Below are 22992 nucleotides of genomic sequence, written 5' to 3'. Positions count from 1 at the left end.
TAGCTGAGATGGGCAGGACTAAAAACGGAAATAGTGGTTGGGGGAAGGAAAGAAAAAATTAGGAACCTGGGGAAGAAGCCGAGTAAGCTGGATGGGAAGAAGGCAGACATGTGTTCTGCGGAAGAATATTTGCGGGAAATACTTAAATAAAAAGCCAGGAAGATGCCAAATCATAACGATTTGGAGCAATCATACGAAATTGCCACTTTGGGGGTCAAAGTGTAAAATATCAGTAATTTCATACAATTTGACAAAATACTTTTTCCCACGTTTTGCAATGAGCTGACTGGCCCGCTGCAAAACAGTTTGCGGCCACAGTGAAGAACACAGAACACTGGTGGGTACAGGCTAGCCACCGGCACGTTGGTGTTTTCACCGACCCACGGTCCCGACACCATTAGGGAGAGAGAAGACCGCTCGTGGAGCCTGTGGCAAGACCACAGAGGGGGTGGCCAGTAAGGTGCATCCGTGCAGAGACCCGACATTAAGAAGGAGCCAGACACTCAAAGACCTTTCAGTGGGGCGCCTGGGTGGCTCAGTCGGTTAAGCACCCGACTCTTAATCTCAGCTCAGGTCTTGATCTCGGGGCCATGAGTTCAAGTCCCGCGTCGGGTTCTGGGCTGACAGCTCAGAGCCTGGATCCTGCTTCGGATTCTGTGTCTCCCTCTCTCTCTGCCCTTCCCTCTCTCACACTGTCTCTCTCTTAAAAATAAATAAACATTTTAGGGGCGCCTGGGTGGCGCAGTCGGTTAAGCGTCCGACTTCAGCCAGGTCACGATCTCGCGGTCCGTGAGTTCGAGCCCCGCGTCAGGCTCTGGGCTGATGGCTCGGAGCCTGGAGCCTGTTTCCGATTCTGTGTCTCCCTCTCTCTCTGCCCCTCCCCCGTTCATGCTCTGTCTCTCTCTGTCCCAAAAATAAAAAAAATAAAAAAATAAATGTTGAAAAAAAAAATAAATAAACATTTTAAAGTGTTTTTAATTAAAAAAAAAGAAACAAATAAAAACACAGGCAGTTCGGATGATTCCTTCCCACCTCAGATTCCTCATCACCTGAAGACCCTGATACAAACCCTCTACGCCTCCAGTACGAGGCTGAAGCCAGCAGACAGAGCCCTTCTCGAATTTCTGGACTGCAGAAAATCTAGAGAGAGCTGTGGTTCATTTTAAGACAACACAACCTTTTCTGACATTTAAAAGTGTACCATAGGCCAGCCGGGCTGCGTGCCTCTCCGGCCTCACCTCCTGCCATCCTCAGAGCAGGCGGGTGAGGGGAGGATCACCCGGAACCTCGTTTCATCGGGGAGGCGGCAGACAGAAAGAGGACGAGTGGTCGGGCACCCAGCAGTCAGTGCAGGGGACACACACAGTTCCAGCCTGGCCCCGCTGCTGAGTGACGGTAACACAGACCTATCAACCTCCCTTAGGAACACAGACACAAAAATTCACAGAGAATGCAGAAATACATGAAATAAACTCGATGGCCAAGCAGGGTTTATTCCAGAAATTCAACAATGGTTGGCATTAGGAAATCCATCGGCATTAAAAAGCTACATCGGGGTGCCAGGGTGGCTCAGTCAGGTGTTCGACTCTCGATTTGGGCTCAGGTCATGATCTCACGGTTTGTAAATGTAAATTAAAAGTTTGTAAATAAAACCAAATTATTGAGTACAGGCTGAAATGGCATTGTCAGAATTACTAACCATTTCTAATAAAAATCTCTATAAATAAAAATCTTAATTATGCTCAAGATTACTTGCCAAAGACCAAGAAGAAAAAAATCCCTTAAAACAGTAAACACTCAGGGTGCCTGGGTGGCTCAGTCGGTTAAGCATCTGACTCTTGATTTCGGCTCAGGTCATGATCTCATGGTTCGTGAGTTCGAACCCTGCATCGGGCTCTGTGCTGACAATGTGAAGACTGCTTGGGATTCTCTCCCTGCCTCACCCCTGCTTGCGCCTGCGCTCTCTCTCTCTGTGTCTCAAAATAAATAAACTTAAAAAAAAAGTAAACACTAATACTTTTTCCATTAAAATCAGGAATAATAAATAAATTAATAATAAATAAGTAAATGAAATCAGGAACAAGACATTGATACCTATAATTGCCACTGTTACTCAAATTGGTTAGCGGTTCCGCTGATCCAAAAATATGAGAAAATGGGGCACCTGGGTGGCTCAGTCGGTTGAGCGTCACATGAAACCACGAGAAATGGTTCGCTCTCACCAGTAGTAAGAAAAATGCGAATTAAAACCACACTGAATTACCTTTTCACTTATCGTGATGGCAGAATTACAAAAGTTTAACAGCACACGTTGTTATTGACGCCATGGGAGAACAGGAACCCTCACGCCCCGCCAGCGGGACCACCAGCTCTACAGCCAGCAGCAGGTCTGTGACCCAACTCTCCAGGCTAGGAACACCCGCGGATATACCCACACGTCCACAAAATGACAGATGTGCAAGGCTATATCTGAAGCCGTGTCTCTAACAGGAAAAGACTGTAAACAACCCAAAGATCCCCGACAGGGGACTGGTTACCTAACCTCCAACGCACCCTGCAGCCACGATGCTATGCGCTTATTTTAAAGAGAAATCTCGACGGACAAAACGAAAAGGTCCCCAAGCTATGCTGTTGTGCGCCAAAAGCAAAAGGCGTCTTGTCTAAACAAGTTACCTTGTGTGTTTCTTAAATGGCAGTAAAATAAAGAGGAGTGTTTGTGATGCAGACACAAATTATGGCAGGATTCGTAAGAAACTAATTAAAGCCATGACCTCGTGGGGAGAGGCCAGAGCCGCACGGAGGAAGTGACTTGTCACCAGCCTGCCTTGTACGTTTCTTGGCTTTGGGACCAGGGGAGTGTTACGCATGTTCTGTTCAAAGAACTAAAGGTATTACAAACTCAAACTTGTATACATGCACACGATAGGATACTGGAGAAAGCTATGGAACAACAACCTGCCAGTTTGTTGCCATTCGTTACCTGGGTGGGAAGAGGAGGGAAGGAAATTAAAACGATAAAATTTAAAAGTACCCGAGAAAAAGGACACAGAAGAGGGCAGGAGCCGCGAGGCCATGCAAGGCGCTTCTCTCACAACATGTGACTGATTGTACTTGGCCTTCATATTTATATAAATTGGATGGATTATTTTTAATTTTTTAACGTTTTTTAAATTTATTTTTGAGAGAGAGACAGAGTACAAGCAGGGGAGAGGCAGAGAAAGCAGCAAACAGAACCCACAAAGCAGGCTCCAGGCTCTGAGCTGTCAGCACAGAGCCCTACATGGGGCTTGAACCCGTGAACCACGAGATCATGACCTGAGCCGAAGTCGGATGCTTAACCGACTGAGCCACCCAGGCGTCCCTATGGATTTTTTTTTTAACTAATAACTACTACTGGGGCGCCTGGGTGGCTCGGTCGGTTAAGCATCCGACTTCGGCTCAGGTCATGATCTCACGGTCCGTGAGTTCGAGTCCTGCGTCGGGCTCTGTGCTGACAGCTCAGAGCCTGGAGCCTGCTTCAGATTCTGTGTCTCCCTCTCTCTCTGCCCCTCCCCTGTTCATGCTCTGTCTCTCTCTGTCTCAAAAATAAATAAACGTTAAAAAAATTTTTTAGGGGCGCCTGGGTGGCGCAGTCGGTTAAGCGTCCGACTTCAGCCAGGTCACGATCTCGCGGTCCGTGAGTTCGAGCCCCGCGTCAGGCTCTGGGCTGATGGCTCGGAGCCTGGAGCCTGTTTCCGATTCTGTGTCTCCCTCTTTCTCTGCCCCTCCCCCGTTCATGCTCTGTCTCTCTCTGTCCCAAAAATAAATAAAAAACGTTGAAAAAAAAAAATTTAAAAAAAAAAAAAAAAAAAAAAATTTTTTTAAATCCTAATATCTACTACTGTGTAATCAGAACATGGTTATTTTCATTTTTAAGAAAACTGTAAGTCAAAAATACCATTTATTTCTCAAGAGGAGAAACCAAACAGATTTTACATTTAAAAAGAAAACAACCCCTTCATTGGAAAAAATAGATCAGGAAATCAGAAACATGGGTACCCTCTTTTTAAAAGGAAATTTTTTTTCTTATTGAAAACAGTTTAATATGCTTTTAGGTGGAAATAACAAGTTTCAATTCCGTTGTATCTTTTACTTATCCCATACTTTTTTACTCTCTTAAAAAACCTCTTGATACTCAAGGAGAGAGAAATAGAACCCTCCTGTTTTAGAGAGATAAGGAAATGCCAGAATACAGTTTCAGGGCTTATGAAGCATTACTTGGATAATTATATGATCTCAAACAGTGCGTACTGTGAACATTTATAAGCATATTTGTTACCTGAGGACGCTAGATGGCGCTAGACGGGGTTCCTTCTACATCCTCGTAACTATAGTAACCATCAGACCTACTTTACTAGTCCCTTAACATTTTCCTCAATACGAAGTTTGAAAGTTGTAAATGTTCTCATTTATTTTTGAGAGAGAGCGAGTGAGCATGGGTGGGGGAGGGGCAGAGAGAGAGACAGAGAGAGAGAGAGAGAGAGAGAGAGAGACAGGATCCGAAGCAGGCTCCAGACTCCCAGCTGTCAGCACAGAGGCTGATGCAGGGCTCGCACCAAACGGTGAGATCATGACCTGAGCTGAAGTCAGACGCTTAACTGACCGCCACCCAGGCGCCCCTCACATTCAAGACTTTTTAAAGCTATGCATTTGTTAACGTAGTTGGTAATCCAACATACTGGTCTTTCCAGAGTACCTGTCCCAAGGTGGGGCCCAGGGGCGGGACGAAGGCCCTCGGTGCCCCACAATGCGAACCTTCGAGGCCTCGGCTGGCTCTCGGGACCGCTCTAGGGACCACAGGCGGCACAGGGCCCGACGTGGGGCTTGAACTCACAAACCGCGGGACCACCACCTGAGCCAAAACCAAGAGTTAGACGCTCAACCAACTAAGCCACCCAGGCGCCCAGCATCCAACACTCCTGAGTTTGCGATTACAGGCAAAAATGGCCCAAACGCAGGACTCTTCCCTGAAGACCACTTGTAAGACTCCTGCTGCCAGCCTGCGTCTGCCAGTGCCCCAGTCGGCGAGCCACACTGGCGTCGGGGTCCGTGATGAGCAGAAGGGCAGCAAAGATCGGCTAAGAGATTCTAAGTGCTGCAAAGGACGCAAGCAAGATTTGGTGAACCGTATAAAAGTTCGTGCAAAGTCACCAAGAAATAAGAGTGGCAGAAGCAGCCTGGCTAAAACTGAAGCAGAGAAATCAGAAGGCCGGTCAGCGCTCCAGAGGGAATAATCCGAATGCTAAAACACTAACAAAGGCCTCAGACATTTGTAGATAAAATATATGTATACATATATATGTGTGTGTGTGTATACATATATATATATATATATATATATATATATATATGATTATGCTGTGAAAATCAAGTTGTGCTCAAGAATATACCATATTTCTTCTGTAAGAACTGTGTTCTTCTTTTTTTTTTTTTTTTTTTTTTTTTTTTTTATTTATTTTTGGGACAGAGAGAGAGACAGAGCATGAACGGGGGAGGGGCAGAGAGAGAGGGAGACACAGAATCCGAAACAGGCTCCAGGCTCCGAGCTGTCAGCCCAGAGCCCGACGCGGGGCTCGAACTCACGGACCGCGAGATCGTGACCTGGCTGAAGTCGGATGCTTAACCGACTGCGCCACCCAGGCGCCCCAAGAACTGTGTTCTTCTTGAAGTCACACAAATCGTTTCTGTTCTGTTCCAGGAATCGGCGTATAATAACAATGACAAGCTCAATGGCAATAAACACTAAACTTGTCATAATTTTGTTTCATTTTTCAAAACAAAGTCCCAATCATTTTTCATTCTTCACTCTGAAATTCTGATGCTTGTTTTAAATGGATTTATTTCAAGTGACTACTTTTAATACCAATTATGCTCGGATACCAAGGAGGCATATTAAAGAGCTTTACTAATCTAGAGTATTGTTAAGGACTGAATACTGCTAAATATTTGGTAATTTCATTTTAAAAGAATGGCTCACCGGGGCGCCTGGGTGGCTCAGTCAGTTGGGCGGCCGACTTCGGCTCAGGTCACGATCTCGCGGTCCGTGAGTCCGAGCCCCGCGTCGGGCTCTGTGCTGATGGCTCAGAGCCTGGAGCCTGTTTCGGATTCTGTGTCTCCTTCTCTCTGACCCTCCCCCATTCATGCTCTGTCTCTGTCTGTCTCAAAAATAAATAAAACGTTAAAAAAAAAATTAAAAAGAAAAAAAAAAAGAGTGGCTCACCAGCAAAATCTAGATCTTTCTCAGCCTCTCAGTGACACTATTTCTACCAAAAACACCACTCGAAGACTGCCCTCCAGATGCCTGGGGCGATTCTCAGGTGTTCGACATAAAATCCTTGCTCTTAATTTGGATTTCAAGGTCAGGCCCAGGCCCCACACACACCTGCTTTAATCCACGCAAATACCTTTTCCTCTGTGCTGGCTTCTTACTAAAATTAAGGTAAAAGTCCTAAAACAAAAGTGATAGTTCCACTATTTCAAACCCTATTCAAGGGTACAGAAATACAGTGAAAACCGCAGAGAAAGATGCACAGATATAACAAAAGGTTGATTCCTACAATACATAAAAACCGTGTCAACCGTGCTAAGCCTTCTCTGCATGTGCGCACGCACACACACACATTCCCGAGTGGATTTACATTTTCTGGCTCATTCATGGGTAACGGAAATGTAAACCATGAAGTACAACTGGTAACAAGAATTCACACATCCAGGGGCTTCTGGGCGGCTCAGCTCGTGAGGCCTCCAACTCTTGGTTTCGGCTCAGGTCACGATCTCACAGTTTCGTGAGTTGAGCCTGCGTTGGGCTCTGAGCTGACAGTTTGAACCTGCTTGGGATTCTCTTTCTCCCTCTCTCTGCACCTCCTCTGCTCATGCTGTCTCTCCCCCTCTCTCTTTCTCTCTCTCTCAAAATAAATAAATAAACTTAAAAAAAAAAAAGAATTCACAGATCCAAATGCTTACACACCAAGGCGTGGGCCACATATCAGCAAACAGGCTCAAGTTTGTCAGAAGCCAATGTGGTGACAACCTGGAGAACCCGTCCCATCCCTGTAAGGACTGGCGTGTCCCCAGATCTTCCCATTTCTCAGGAGAAAATGGAAATCTGGGGGCGCCTGGGTGGCGCAGTCGGTTAAGCGTCCGACTTCAGCCAGGTCACGATCTCACGGTCCGTGAGTTCGAGCCCCGCGTCAGGCTCTGGGCTAATGGCTCGGAGCCTGGAGCCTGTTTCCGATTCTGTGTCTCCCTCTCTCTCTGTCCCTCCCCCGTTCATGCTCTGTCTCTCTCTGTCCCAAAAATAAATAAACGTTGAAAAAAAAAAAAAAATTAAAAAAAAAAAAAAAAAAAAAAAAAGAAAATGGAAATCTAAATTTTATGTGATGTGTTTTAAGATGTGTAACTGTCAGACAAAAATTACCGTGGCCCAAACAGGACACACTGCTGGTGGAAACAAAAACGTCTGTGACCCTTTGGAAAGGAATTTGGCAATATCTAGCAAAACCGACCCTTGGACCTTTACCCTTTCAGAAGGGTTCTTTCAGAAGACTGTCTATCCAGAGGGTCTGCTGAATAGATCCCTGAGTGTTACAGAACACAATATACCTGGGGCACCAGGCTGGCTCAGTGGGAAGAGCGTGTGACTCTTGATCTCGGGGTCATGAGTTTGAGCCCCACGTCGGGCTCTGTGCTGACAGCTCGGAGCCTGGAGCGTGCTTTGGATTCCGTGTCTCTGTCTCTCTGTCCCTCCCTCGCTTGCACTCCTGTGTGTGTGTCTCTCTCTCTCAAAAATAAACACTAAAAAAATTAAATAAAATAAAAATGTGCATTTTTGTTTTCCAAAAGACACAGTGGAAGGACAAGCAAAAACTAATAAGCCAGTTTCCCATGAGGAAGGGGAAACACTGGAAATAAAATCTTGACCTCTCTAATTCCTTCTCTGGTTTCGGTGTTAGAACCATAAATATTTCTTCCCCTTTAAACAAAAAGCAACTTAGAAAGAAAAAAAAAAACCTTTAGAAAAGCCAAAATAAATGAACCTAACTCTGTATCAAGTTGATGGAATTATTTCAAGTGATTTTCTTTTTTTTTTTTTTTTTAATGTTTATTTATTTTTGAGAAAGAGAGAGAAAGAGAGTGTGAGCGGGAAAGGAACAGAGAGGGAGGGAGACACAGAATCTGAAACAGGCTCCAGGCTCCGAGCTGTCAGCACAGAGTCTGACAAGGGGCTCGAGCTCAGGGACCATGAGATCGTGACCTGAGCCAAAGTCAGACCCTCAACCGACTGAGCCACCCAGGCGCCCCTCAAGTGATTTTAAAACCCCGCATTTTGACTGCATGTGGTTAGTCAGAAAGAAAACACAGAGAAAGAGAGAAATCTTAAACTACATCATGTTATTCTCTTAAGTGGGAGTATTGGTATCGTTATCCTAGATCTATGATGTGCTGTAGGATAAAGCAAATATGTAATTATATTGACATTATTAAAAACCAAGATTACAGCAGTAATTTTTTACAGTTTAAAAATATGTAAACATAAAGTCAAAGAAGTAAAAAGCATAATCTTAATTTTAATTGAATATAACATTATGAACTGATTTCATTTTTTCCTTTCAGAAAATATGTATTTCCTGTCTTTACCAACCACAAGGCCAGACACAAGGACCAACTAGTAAGGACAGGTGCCCAGACACCCAGATCCTGGTCTCCAAACAGCATTCCTCCAGGGCTTCCTGGGGAAATCCTTGCTGCTGGGTCTAAAGCAAGAAGGGTCAGGATGACCCCAGGACGTTGTCATGCCTGCAAGCAAAAACGTTATTAAAAGAGAAAAGGGTCCTATCCAAGTGATATGGAATTCTCCTGAGGAGTTCCCCACTGGCCAGAGAGAGCACAACTGACCACCAAATCGGAAACTAATCACCGCAGTCTTGAAGGACCCAAAACACACGGAACCATACGAGTGCATAATGATCCCACACACAAAACAATCTTGGGGGTCAGCTCTGGAGGTTGCTAGGACATCAAATCGCTATCCAGAAGACTGATAAAGGACAAGATTCAAGTATTTATTCTGCCCGTCCCTATAGACTGCTGCTTAGGGCAACCAAATGGGTGATGAAAAACAGTCACTCGGAGCGCCTGGGTGGCTCAGTCGGTTGAGCGTCCGACTTCAGCTCAGGTCACGATCTCACGGTTCGTGAGTTCGAGCCCCGCGTCAGGCTCTGGGCTGATGGCTCAGAGCCTGGAGCCTGCTTCCGATTCTGTGTCTCCCTCTCTCTCTGCCCCTCCCCCATTCATGCTCTGTCTCTCTCTGTCTCAAAAATAAATAAACATTAAAAAAAAAAAAAAAAGAAAGAAAGAAAGAAAAACAGTCACTCTTCTTCAAAGAGTCACAGGAGGGGTGACGGGTTAGGAAACTGCCACCCTGCAGTCCCTCGCGGGACGATGGCACCGGCACTGGTGTGAGCGCTGAGGCTAGGGATCAAGGACCGACCGGACTGTCTCTCACCACAGAAATGTCCTACACAGACAAAAGCCAGCTTGCAGAACATGTATCACACCGACACAGTGTTCTCACTCATGGGAGCCACACGGAGTTTCTTGAACCATCCAGCAGTTGTGTTTAGACTTCAGCAAAATCGAGATCAGACAAGGCATGCAGATTGCTTCCATTCATGTTCATTTCAGGGCTCTTTTTAAGCCACAACTTCCCCCCTTGAGGGGGAAGTTGATTCTTCTGTTGAGTTTCCCATATTCTGGACTCAGCTGCGCAGCATAATTTACCATATTTCTATAACTTGATGGTGATGAGCTGCATCCAATTCAGGTTCAATGTTTTGGGCAGTAATATTTCACAGGCGGGACTTTGGAGGGTGGGGTTGGCGGTGGGGGCATATTTTCACTTGGCTGGGGCAGCGAAACCAATCCATCTCATCAAACCAAAGCAAAGCAACCGCAGGGATAAATCCTGATACCATGAGCACCACCCCCCAAGGTACTGGCATCTCTGCAGGGGGAAGTGGGGGAGAGGCAACAGGACGGGGGACTGAATGCCGCAGGGCGGCCGAGCTCTGCCCTGGGGAGCGGAGGGCTGGCCGGTTGAGGGCAGCACTGAGGGCAGGTTGCCCTCCGCACATCAGGAAGCAGTTGCCAGCAGGGCTAAAGGACCATCTGCACCTCAAGAAATCTCAAAACTGACAAGCCATAGGGACAGATGTCTGTACGCCTCCAAATCCCATTCCGAAGCCCTAACCCCCAGGGTGGCTGGTTTGGGAACTGGGGGCCGGGATGCAGGGAAGTCACGGGGGCAGAGCTCTAACGGGGTAGGACTACTGGTGGCCTGAGACAGAGCCTCAGCAGAATCCAATCCCTGCGGAACCCTGACCTTGTACTGGTTCCTTGTACTACGCCCCTGGAGATGTTTCTTAAAGATGAGGAATGCTAACCCGCAAATGTATGGCCAACGAATCTGACAAAGCAGGAAAGAATATCCAATGGAATAAAGACAGTCTCTTCAGCAAGTGGTGCTGGGAAAACTGGACAGCGACATCTGGAAGAATGAACCTAGACCACTTTCTTACACCAGACACAAAAATAAACTCAAAATGGATGAAAGACCTCAATGTAAGACAGGAAGCCATCAAGATCTTCAAGGAGAAAGCAGGCAAAAACCTCTTTGATCTTGGCCGCAGCAACTTTTTACTCAACACGTCTCCGGAGGCAAGGGAAACAAAAGCAAAAATGAACTACTGGGACCTCATCAAAATAAAAAGCATCTGCACAGCGAAGGAAATAATCAGCAAAACTAAAAGGCAACCGACAGAATGGGAGAAGATATTTGCAAACGACATATCAGATAAAGGGTTATTAGCATCCAGGGGCACCTGAGTGGCTCAGTCAGTTGGGTGTCCAACTTTGGCTCAGGTCATGATCTTGCAGTCCGTGGGTTCAAGCCCCGCAACCGGCTCTGTGCTGACAGCTCGGAGCCTGGAGCCTGCTTCGGATTCTGTGTCTCCCTCTCTCTCTGCCCCTCCCCCACTCACGCTCTGTCTCTCTCTCAAGAATAAACATTAAAAAAGATTTAAAAAAAAGGGGGGGGGCTAGTATCCAAAATCTATAAAGAACTTATCAAACTCAACACCCACAAAACAAATAATCCAGTGAAGAAATGGGCGAAAGACGTGAACAGACACTTCTCCAAGGAAGACATCCAGATGGCCGACACATGAAAAAATGCTCCACCTCACTCATCATCAGGGAAATACAAACCAAAACCACAATGAGACACCACCTGACACCTGTCAGAATGGCTCACATCAACAACTCAGGCAACAACAGATGTTGGCGAGGATGCAGAGAAAGAGGATCTCTTTTGCATCGTTGGTGGGATGCCAGCTGGTGCAGCCACTCTGGAAAACAGGATGGGGGTTCCTCAAAAAATTAAAAGTAGAACTACCCTACGACCCAGCAACTACACTACCAGGATTTTATCCACAGGATACAGGGGTGCTGTTTTGAAGGGACACGTGCCCCCCAATGTTTATAGCAGCACAATCGACAATAGCCAAAGTATGGAAAGAGCCCAAATGTCCATCGAGGGACGAATGGATAAAGAAGATGTGGAATTTATATACAATGGAGGATTACTCGGCAATCAAAAAGAATGAAATCTTGCCATTTGCAACTACATGGATGGAAATGGAGAGTATTATGCTAAGTGAAATTAGTCAGAGAAAGACAAAAACCATACGATTTCACTCATATGAGAACTTTAAGAGACAAAACAGATGAACATAAGGGAAGGAAATCAAAAATAATATGAAAACAGGGAGGGGGACAAAACAGAAGAGACTCTTAAATATGGAGAACTGAGGATTACGGGAGGGGTGGTGGGAGGGGGGATGGGCTAAATAGATACGGAGCATTAAGGAATCTACTCCTGAAATCACTGTCGCACTATATGCTAATTTGGATGTAAATTTTAAAAAATAAAATATAAATAAATAAATAAATAAAATAAAAACAAATCTTCTAAAACAAAAAGATGAGGAATGCTACAGAAAAGCGAGGCTGCCCGAATCCACCCCTCCCCCCCTTTCTGGAAGTTCAGGGAGTCGGAGTTCCCCAAAACAGCACCAAGGTGTTAGGATGCATGGAGGGGACATCTAGGAGGGAGGGTGAGGGGACAGAAGTGAACACAGGCCGGAGAGACGCATGATTACAACAGTAGCCTTAATGTTTCAAGATGAGCCAGAAGAAATTATTAACATAATCCAAGGTATTAAAAAAATAAATCAAGGGGGCGCCTGGGTGGCGCAGTCGGTTAAGCGTCCGACTTCAGCCAGGTCACGATCTCGCGGTCCGTGAGTTCGAGCCCCGCGTCAGGCTCTGGGCTGATGGCTCAGAGCCTGGAGCCTGTTTCCGCTTCTGTGTCTCCCTCTGTCTCTGCCCCTCCCCCGTTCATGCTCTGTCTCTCTCTGTCCCAAAAATAAAAATTAAAAACGTTGAAAAAAAAAAAAAAATTAAAAAAAAAAAAAAAAAAAAAATCAGGTCCCAAAAGAGCAGTGGGACGAGGCCTTTTAAAACTCAGAGACTTTAATAAACTCTGACCAAATAATCCCGTTCCAACTTCTTGGAAAGGAAACACTGTTCAAGCCATACACACAAAAATGTTCATTTCTGCAAAAATAGTGTAAACAGTTCAGCTGGTTATTAACAATTATTTGAAGAATACATAACCATTTTCTTTTTTTTTTTTTATTTTTTTTTCAACGTTTTTTATTTATTTTTGGGACAGAGAGAGACAGAGCATGAACGGGGGAGGGGCAGAGAGAGAGGGAGACACAGAATCGGAAACAGGCTCCAGGCTCCGAGCCGTCAGCCCAGAGCCTGACGCGGGGCTCGAACTCACGGACCGCGAGATCGTGACCTGGCTGAAGTCGGACGCTTAACCGACTGCGCCACCCAGGCGCCCCTACATAACCATTTTCATTACAATGTGACAGCTCGGTGCTCACCGCCTCCTCCCTGCTGCCCTGTGGGTGGAGGCCCCGATCTGTACAGGCAGCTGTGTGTCCTGAGGTCTGAGGCTCCCGCTTCTGACTGCCACATGCACATCCGTGGGGGGCGCTGAGACTGCCTCTGGGCTCCCGCTTCTGACTGCCACATCAAGGGGGACTGAGACTCTGCATCTGGGCTCCCCCTTCTGTCACACAGGGGGCTTGGCTGAGACCACCTCTGGACTCCCCCTTCTGACTGCCACATGGGGGCGGGGGCGTTGAGCCTCTGCCTCTGGACTCCCCCATCTGACTGCCACATGGGGGCTTGGCTGAGACTCCACCTCTGGACTCCCCCTTCTGACTGCCACATGGGGGGGGGGGGTGCTGAGACTCTGCCTCTGTGCTCCCCCTTCTGATTGTCACATGAGGGGTTTGGCTGAGACTCCGCCTCTGGGCTCCCCACTCGGACTCCTGGACTCCCCCCTCTGACTGCCAATGGGGAGGCGGTCCAGAGACTGCTTCTCAGCCAGCCACCCCAGGTCTTCAGGCAGGAGTTACCAGAAGGGACAGCATTCCTGACCCCGGCAAGCGTGGGACAGGACGCAGCCTCGGGCATCGAGGCCCCCGTGGAAGAGGGTCTAGGGGAACGTGAACCCCAAGTGGAGGGAGAGCAATGGCTGCGGACCAGTTTCAGGTAATCGCCACTGACTGTCTGTTATGACAAAGGCTCCTTCCAGGGACACGGATCACGGCACTTGGGTTAAAAAGCCCCCCAGGCCCACTGCTGCCCTGCCCTCGGTCTGTGCTGCTGGGACAGCACCGGGCAGCGGGTGGCCTCGGCTCCTCACATGGTGACCGACCGGAAGCTGCTAACAGAGCACAGGGTAAGCACACGCATGTGGTAACCACGCTGACCAAAGGACTTGTCATGCCTTGGACTCAGTGCGGTGTTTTGAGGGATCTGGGCCGTTACGTGGGGGTGATTTTGCAACTTAAGCTCTCGATTTCTGTGTTTCCCTGCCAGCTCTCTGGGTAGCCCTACTTTCCACCCGGATCTTCTCCCTTCAAATCCAACCCCAACGTCACCGGTAGGCGTCTCCAAGGCTCCAAACGGGAGCGCAGCACGAGGCGAATACTTGAAGACGGGGCGAGAGTGTGCCCCTCGCTTAGAAGACCTCTGAAAACACAAAATAGGAGCTCACGGTCAGTGGCAGCAAGGGAGGCATTTGATAAAAGGGTTGATTCAGCACACACTGGCGTCTACGCGTCTTGCACCGTGTCAGAGGCCGGGGACGTGCATGTGCACGGTCCGAGAGACCAAGGGAGAGACAGAGAACCCCAGGCAGGCTCCTTACTGACCGTGGAAGAGCCTGGCACGGGGCTCAAACTCATGAACCGCAAGATCCCGACCTGAGACAAAATCGAGTCGGATGCTCAACCGACTGAGCCACCGGACACCCCCATAGAACTTTCTAAAAAATAATTTTGGGGGCACCCGGGTGGCTCAGTCGGTTGAGCATCCGACTCTTGATTTTGGCTCAGGTCGGGATCTCGCGGTTCGTGAGTTCGAGCCCCGCGTCGGGCTCTGTGCTGACGGCTTGGAGCCTGGAGCCTGCTTGGGATTCTGCATCTCCCTGTCTCTCTGCCCCTCCCCTGCTCACGCTCTGTCTCTCCCTCTCTTTCAAAAATAAATAGACATTAAAAAAAAATTTTTTTTTTAAAGAAAAATAAAGACCAATTTTGGTTTTCCAACTGCCGGGATTTGGTAGGGCAGAGCACATCTTCGAAGGTTACAATTAAAGACACGGCTGTTTAAGTAGTGCACGGCAGTTCTAAGCAGTGGCATTAAACTCTGCTTTTAGCGCTCAACCCACTCTGAAAGGCGCGAGAGGACACGGAGACACGATCCGCCAAGGTGGCCCATGCCCACACCCTACAGGTCCCTAGCAAACGTCCAAAGTGGTATAAAACCGCCTGGCACAGAAACGCCCATAATAAAAAGTAAAAAATGGTCACGAAACGGTATTTTAGCACAACCTGCCCTTCGGGAAAACAAACGTCTGAAAAGCCACACGACCAAGTATCCGCGACAGTCACCTCTGCGTGGTAGGGAAGGGTGGCGGCTGCACTTTTCAACTGTCTGAATCCCCGAACTTCTGGGTATGTGCCGCGTGAGCTCTTCTCACCGAGCGTATCACTAGCTGTACGCACACTACACTCGAGTGTCGGCCGGGGGGAGCTTGGCTCCTTCCCCCTCCGCCCCAGAGGCAACCTTCGTTACAGTGGACGAGATGCGGCGTCAGGCGCGGCGCCCCGTCAGAGGAATGGGGCGTATGTGGACAATGGGGCATCGCTCAGCCTTAAGAATGGAAACCCTGCCGTCCACGTGCGTGAACCCTGGGGACACCTGCTGGGCGAGATACGCCAGGCAGAGTCGGGAGGGCCACCTAAAGCAGCCCGCTTGAGGGCAGATGGACGCGGCCTAGGGTCGGGGCTGGGGAGGTGGTGGTGGGCACAGAGCCCTTCCGCACAAGGAGGCTCTGAGGACCCCACGCACGGCATGGAGACCGCGGCACAGGCCACAAATGCCGTCGCCACACACGAACAACGGTGGTGGCGGACACGTCGAACAGCTGGGTCGGGGCGACCGTCTCACCTACGTCAAATACCAACCACACCACACGCAGACACGCCGTAGACGTGCCCAAGTTCGAGCTGCCAATTACACCTCGGATGGGAGGGAAAGGCGTACTCAACGAACAGCTGGCACCTGGGGCCCACACTGTGTGTCCGTTCACGTGTCTGCTACACGGGTGTTGGACAGGTAATGGTTTGGTCATGGCCACCAGCCACCCTCCTTTCCGGGAACGCTGTGGCATGGAGGGGACCTCGGCGGGGCACCTGCCCCCACACCTGTCCCAACGGTCTCCGAAATGCTGCTTCGACCCTTCAGGGGCCTTCCCGTAGTGCTCTGAACATTGCGTCCCAGGTAGGGGGCTAATGCCCCCCCCCCCCGCAAGGCCCCCAGCCCGGCTCACCTCGGGGCCCCACCCCGTGCCCCCAAAGCCTTCTCTCCTCCAGTTCCTTCCCAGGTGGGCTCAGTCCCCGCTTTCTGAGCCGTGGTTTCCAGATCAGCGTCCTGCGGCCCCCACGCCCGCTCAAGCACAGGCAGAGCGCGTAGCTCAGGGCGCAGGAAAGCCTCTGTCCACATCGCAGAAGGACCCCTCGCCCGGAGTGGTTTCTCCTTTGCTCGTTAAAGGCAGGGACTGAAAACCAATGCAATCTGAGCTTCCGTCCCCTTCCCATGGCTCAGCTGTGGTTCTAACTCCCTAGACCCGCCTGGCAAGGTTCCCATCACACTCTAACTCCTCTAGAATAAGTGGGTGGGAGAGGCTGCAAACTGCTAACTCCGGGAGGGAGATCCCCACCCCCGTGGTCCCACCCCATCCCCAACCCCCAAGTGCTCCTCCTCAGGGGTCCCTCAGAAAGTCAGTCGACAGAGACAGAGGAGGGAGAAGGTGACCCTTGCCCTCCCGGCGAGAGCAGAGAGACCAGGGAGGGACACCACTTACCCCTTCACCCAGGGTGGAGGGGACAGCTGGCCATCTGCAGGCGGCTGGCTGCGGGAGACCAGGGCAGCTAGGGCGCGGCACCCGCAGGCGGCTTTGGCGGAGAGGGGCGTCCCGGGGGCCGTGCAGCTGCAGACGGGGCACCCGTTCCTGAGCGGGACTCAGAGCGTGGGGTGCGGCGGGCAGGCCCACCTTCCAGTCCCCAACAGGGCTTCAGTTCAAGGGTCAAAGGTGCGGGAAGGGTGGCAGTGAACCTCTTGGGCCGGCGCCTGCCTGATTCTGGAGTTAGTCCGGCAGGAACCTGCAGCCCAACTTGGCGGGGCGGGGGGGGGGGGGGGGGGGGGGGGGTCCTCACAGCAGGTTGAGTGTGTCCCACGTGCACGGCTAGCAAGTCCAGCCGATCTGAAGCAGGTGCTCAACCCTGAACTTCCCAAGATAGGGACGCTCTCACAGAAAACGCCAGAAATCCTCAGGTGAGTTGCTTCAGGTACACACACACTTCTCAGCCGAGAGGTTTCCTTTAGAGGTTTAACAGATTTTTGCAACCCTCTGCCTTTCCCGGAGATGCTGATAGGACACAGCACATCGTCAAACCGCTTTTCACGCATCTTGCCTTTCCTACACCCTGCCCGTGCTCCGTTCCTTATTCTGCTCGTGACAGGTCACCAGAAAGGACAAACGCCACCCAAAGGCACCAACGCTCCACACTGTGTGAACCCAAACGCTGCCTCACGGATTTTCCCAATAGACCATCCCGGGTCTGCATTAACTCAGTAAGGGCACAGGAGGCCTTCAATGCAAGGCTCCCCCGTCAGGCCGCAGATTTCAATGGAGGGAGAAACGTACCCGTCACGACGGCGATCGTGCTAACTGCTCGGTCCTTCCCACAGAGAACACCATAGATAATTCAGCAAATCCAGACAAAAAGCAGCAATGTATTTTGCAGCAAATTTTTCTTTAAGACTTGTAAATGCTCTCCCACCCCATATTAAACAGGTAAGTGAAGCAGCTTCCAAATTTAACGGTTACAGTTCAGATTCTGAATATTCACGTCACGCTGGCATTCCACGTGGGTCACAAACACATGTGCCTTGTGTTACGGATCTGAATGAAGTTTCATCCCGACGATGGAAGAATCTGATCACGTTTCAGACTTAAAATCTGGTTTTGAACTAAGCGGTGTGGCACATACCGCAATTCAATCTATCGATACCATTTACTCAATGTTGAATTTTCTTCGACTCTACCCTTTGGATCTCATTTTTCCATGTATTTAAGTGATCCCTATCTTTTTAGGTAGGAAAGTCATTGTCTAAGGGTAAGCGGACACCTAGACAACTTTGGTAAACTGAACTACAGCAGTCCTCACGTGAGCAAAAGAGCTTACTCAAGACTTAACTGCTACAGTATAGGCGAGGATGGGGCCAAACTCAAACAAGATAATACTCATTTCTAAATGTGGAAATCATACAAAAATAAATGGCTTAAGCCAATGGAATTCTGCAATGCTTTCACGGTCACGGAGAAGCCATTCTAAGATCTACCTTCCTGCTGTATTTGTGCCCCTGAACCGGCCACAGAAATCCTTTTGGAAAAACCGGGAAGGCTGTGGGTGTCCAACGGAAATCCTTCATCTTGGGCATCGTTAAAGCTTGGGAATACTTGAAAGCAGCGGGTAAACACGGACCACCTTCCTAGAGACCAACTTTACATCAAACATGGAACATCGAGACAAAAAGCAAATAAATGCACAGCTTATACTCATTTTTAACAAACGAGACCTCTCAAGTTCCTGCCATCATTTGTATGGTTTCAGTGGATTTCGAGAAGCCCTACATTAGAACATGGTTACTTTTGCCACAAAGTAATAGCAACTGTAATTCTTAAAATGCCTATTCGAAACGTCCTTTAATAAAACACGAACCACTTTTACACTTTTACTGAGATCACGTACGTCTCAAGCTCTTCCCTAAGTGCCGCTACTTAGTCACGAGGCAGGGGGGATGAACATCACTGTAGCTTAACCGCACTAACAGTATTCACACCCCATGACAACTTACCAAACAGAATACTAGGGACATCTTTCCTATCATTTGTGTGAAATGATTCAAACGTACGAAAAAAAAAGAATGTAACCTGGAAAACTTCAAACTAAGTGACACTAACAACATAGCAATTTACACAGTAACATGGCACAATTTTCCCCGTTAGTGGTTTTTAAAATGCTTACCAATCAAGGGATGAGCTCACTTGCTTAGATATTTGAAATACAACTTTATTCTGATTCTAAACGAAAAGGAATGGGAAGGACAGTGACAATGAATTTCACCACTGGATACTGTGACCATAGCAGTCTTATATTTGAAACTCAGGAAGGAAACAACTGCGCTCCAAAACAGCTAAATACGCAGGTCCAAAAAATGAAGGTACTTTTTCAACTGCCACATTCACTCCAAAGCCCATCCGTCTCCTTCATTCAGCATCCCCAAGACGAAGCACACGTTCTGCTCAGCTATGTAATAAAGTGGCAAACACACCGCACCACTGCCATCACAGACAGCTGCCTATAAAACTAGACTTCTGACGCCGGCTCCAGCCGCTCTCACAGGTCGTCGTCCTCGTCCGGGAGAGCAGTCGTCTGAGCAACCTAGGGACAGACACACGCAGTGAGGCTCAAGCCACCAGGCGTCCACCGAGGCACGACAAGAGCCGCGCCGGGCGCACAGGCATCTCACCTCTAGATCGTGCTCGTACTGCGCTGCCAACGCCGGGTCCATGACCACCTCTGGCGGGGCGAGAGCGGGCATGGCGACAAACTCCAAGTTAGGGTCTCCGATTAGTTTTCTCGCAAGCCACAGGAAGGGCTTTTCAAAGTTGTAGTTACTTTTGGCAGAAATGTCATAGTACTGTTTAAGAAGGAAGCAAAGTTAGGGGCGCCTGGGTGGCTTAGTCGGTTAAGCATCAGACTTTGGCTCAGGTCATGATCTCGCGGTTCGTGGGTTCGAGGCCCGCATCGGGCTCTGTGCTGACAGCTCGGAGCCTGGAGCCTGCTTCGGAGTGTGTCTCCCCGTCTCTCTCTGCCCCTCCCCCACTAGTGCTCTCTCTCAAAAATAAATAAAAAAATAAGTTAAAAAAAAAACCAAAAACTAGTTACAAAATATCTACTCCTCAGGGATCATTCTAGAGTATGCTCCAAACTAAATAAAATTCCTTTGATCCGTACAACACGTATTTACGCATCACTTTAATGCACCCTATTACTTTGAATTTTATCTTAGACTAAGCCATAATGCAGTAAAGGAAAAGTTTCAAGAAACATACCTGAAGGTTCTTCTTTCGGTGAAAGACAATAGATTTTGCCTTAACTTTTCTATCCTTAATGTCCACTTTGTTGCCACACAGCACAATGGGGATGTTTTCACACACTCGTACCAGATCTCGATGCCAGTTAGGCACATTCTTGTAAGTAACCCGTGATGTGACATCAAACATTATAATGGCACACTGGGCTGAAAGAAAGATTGACAGTGACTGTTACCCGCGTAGAACGTCCCACACAGATGACACTGCTAAGGACCACGGGCTTCACTTCAGGCCCAAACCAGGTCATCTACATTGCTCCATTCGTTCTCAAGGCCTCTTCCAAGTCTAAAACTCTTACATCACTGTAACACACAAGATTTAAAATCCCACTTCCTACTCAAGTGTGAATGACCAGCTTGCCATATCCAATCTGTCCCTGTAATGCTTCATTAATTCCACCTCGTCCCCAAATCTGAAGTAGATCAACAGTAAGTCAGCATTCCAGACAACTCATCTCCTTTATTCGAAAGGTCTAAGAACCCACTTTTAAAGGTCCTAAAATGACTAAATATAGCAAAACAGGTTATTCCTTTGGTTAAAAACACTCAAGTCTCAGGGCACCTGGGTGACTCAGTCGGTTCAGTCTGACTTTGCTCGGGTCATGATCTCACGGTTTGTGGGTTCGAGCCCCACATCGGGCTCTGTGCTGACAGCTCAGAGCTGCTTTGGATTCTATGTCTCTCTCTCTCTCTCTCTGCCCCTCCCATGCTTGCACTCTGCCTCTCAAAAATAAACATTTAAAAAATTTGGGGGGGGGGGGACCCACCAAAACCCTCAAATCTCCATGTTGACCTAGAAAGAAATCCACAGTAAGACAACAGCCACAAGTATGTAGTCTAGTAGCTTTTTAGCTCAAGATTGGGGGGGGGGGGGGGGCGGCAAAAAATCCACATATTTGTACATATTCAAAACAGGCTAAAGGTATGAAAGGATTCCCAACAAGTTTTTCATCACAGGAGTGAGATTTCAGGAGGCAGTTTCTGTATCCATCTTTGTTTGATACAACAATGTAACCGCGGTCAAACATTTTACGGAAAAAAAGAAAAACCTCGCAAAACTTAGTACAATTGAAAGAACAACCAGCTATTCCAGAAACTACGGCAACAGCTCCTCCGAAGCTGTTGTTTTATGAAACTCCGTAGAAAACAGCCTGTCCTGAACGGTGCCCGTCATGACGCAGCACAGGACTCGGGCAGAACTTTCGAGGTCCTCCCCTCCCGGAGTCAAAGCCCAGGGTGGTCGGCCTGAACAGACGCCCCCCCCCCCAACGCCCCCGAAGTCGCCCCGACAACAGCCCCCAGGCAGCGAGGCCCTACCTTGGATGTAATAGCCGTCTCTGAGCCCCCCGAACTTCTCCTGCCCGGCCGTGTCCCACACGTTGAACTTGATGGGCCCTCTGTTTGTGTGGAACACGAGGGGATGGACCTCCACACCCAAGGTGGCTGCAACACAACACGTCACGTTAGCCCACGAACGCCGCCCCACGCGCATCCCGCACCCGCGTCGCCCCCACGTACCTACATACTTCTTCTCAAATTCACCGGTCAGATGACGTTTTACGAACGTAGTCTTCCCGGTACCCCCATCGCCAACCAACACGAGCTGCGGGCAGGCAGATTCTTGAAATAACCGCGACGACGCCTCGGCTCGGGACCCCGGAACCCCGGGGCCGGCAAGCCCTCTGCGGACACGCTAACTTTGCGGGTCCCGGGGGCGCTCCTAAAACAAAGGCCTCCCCCCACCCCCCCACGGCGGCCGCGCCGGCCGAGCGATGATGACTCGCACAAATCAAACTTGGGCACCGCAGCGTCCCCGCGCGTTCCGGGGAGCCCGCACCCCCACCCGCCCCCGGGGCCCAGGACGAACGGCCGCAGCGGCACGGAGGCGGCCAGCAGGCGTTCGGGGCCGCCCCGCCCGCGGACCCCGCGTGTCCCCGCGGGCAGCACCCACCCCCGAGGACGACCTACTTTGAATTGGACTTGGGGCTCTCCCTGGGCAGCCATCGCGCTGGTGCTGCGGAGCAAAGAGAAAGAAATGGGGCGGGCGGCGCGGCCGGGGAGCCACATGGCCCGGCCCGCCCCACGTGCCCGGGCCCACAAAGGGGCGCCGGCGGCCGGGCCCCACGCGCGCACACCCCGGCCGGGGCGGGGGCCGCGCGCGCTCCAGGCGGCGGCGGCGGGCCGCGCTCCTCCCGCCCGGCCGGCCGTCCGCGGGGCCTGGCGCCGAGCCCGCGGGGGAGGCCGCGCGGGGCGGGAGGCCGGGAGGCCAGGCGGGCGGAGGCCGGGACCGCACAGCGCCCGCCCGATCGCGCGCTCGGCCCGCCGCCCGGCCCTCCGCCGCCGCCTGGGCCGCCCGCCGCTCCCGGGCCCGCCGCCCGTCCCCCGACCCGCCGCCCAGGCCCCACCGCGGTCGCGTCCCGGCGCCGGCCTGCGGCCTCCACCGCGGGGGGGAAGGGGAGAGCCCCTTCGCCGCCACCGCCCTGACCCTGGCCCCACGCGGCCGCCGGCGCCCCGGCCCAGGCCGCCGCCCTCCCAGGGCCCCGCGAGGCCCCTGCTTTCGACCCTGCGGCCCTGCGGCCCCCGGCCCGGCCCCAGCTCACTACCTTCCAGAAGCGTCTTCGGCCCGTCTGACTGAGGGCTGGAAAGATGGCGGAAGCGCAATTCAAATGCCCGGAGACGCAGCCGACGCCGGCGCGCGCCGAGGGAGGGCGGGGCAACGGCGCCGCGCCGCTCCCACGTGGCCCGGCGCGCGCGCGCACGCACGCCGCGGGCTCGGGCGGCCACACCCGTCGGCCTGGCGCGGAGGGAAAGACACGCGGGGCGGCGGGCGCGAGCGGGCGCGGGACGCAGGGCGTGCGCGCGCACGCCCGCCCGCCCGCGGGGGCCACATGCGCCGGCCCGGAGGGCGGGTTCCCGCGCGCGCGCATGCGCCGACGGCGTCGCGGCGCGCCCTGCTGCGGCCGCGCTACGGAACCGGGAGCGGAGGGCAGGCCCCTTGGGCGGGAAACTCGCGGGGAGCGGCCCACA

At 50.7% G+C, this 22992-nt stretch overlaps 2 protein-coding genes across 2 annotated transcripts in view; both read right to left on the bottom strand.

The window, feature by feature from the left end:
* Positions 1-16625, bottom strand: part of ADGRD1 (adhesion G protein-coupled receptor D1) — a 180071-nt gene extending 163446 nt beyond the window's left edge. The window contains exon 1 of the mRNA XM_058691526.1: positions 16607-16625. The gene's annotated coding sequence lies outside the window, so the exon portion shown is untranslated. The remainder of the gene's footprint in view (positions 1-16606) is intronic.
* A 2232-nt stretch (positions 16626-18857) lies between these two features.
* RAN (RAN, member RAS oncogene family) lies at positions 18858-22682 on the bottom strand. Its single transcript, XM_058691521.1, has 7 exons — positions 22569-22682; positions 21934-21979; positions 21484-21568; positions 21283-21408; positions 19925-20112; positions 19339-19509; positions 18858-19250 (listed from the first exon to the last, which is right to left on the bottom strand). Exons 2-7 carry the CDS (start codon positions 21967-21969, stop codon positions 19206-19208), a joined length of 651 nt encoding a protein of 216 aa, XP_058547504.1. The 5' UTR covers positions 21970-21979; positions 22569-22682; the 3' UTR covers positions 18858-19205.
* Between the last annotated feature and the right edge of the window lie 310 nt (positions 22683-22992).

Source organism: Neofelis nebulosa, chromosome 11, assembly GCF_028018385.1.
Source record: "Neofelis nebulosa isolate mNeoNeb1 chromosome 11, mNeoNeb1.pri, whole genome shotgun sequence".
Taxonomy (NCBI): domain Eukaryota; kingdom Metazoa; phylum Chordata; class Mammalia; order Carnivora; family Felidae; genus Neofelis; species Neofelis nebulosa.
This window is presented reverse-complemented; position numbering and strand designations above follow the sequence as displayed.

Bases quoted from the DNA above. Each gene is read 5' to 3' on its own strand.
- RAN (XM_058691521.1), bottom strand. From the start codon at position 21,969: ATGGCTGCCCAGGGAGAGCCCCAAGTCCAATTCAAA. The intron at 21,409-21,483 runs GTACGTGGGGGC...GTTGTGTTGCAG, and splicing joins ATTTGAGAAGAAGTATGTAG to CCACCTTGGGTGTGGAGGTC. The intron at 19,251-19,338 runs GTGAGATGCCTG...GTCTGTCCCTAG, and splicing joins AGTACGAGCACGATCTAGAG to GTTGCTCAGACGACTGCTCT.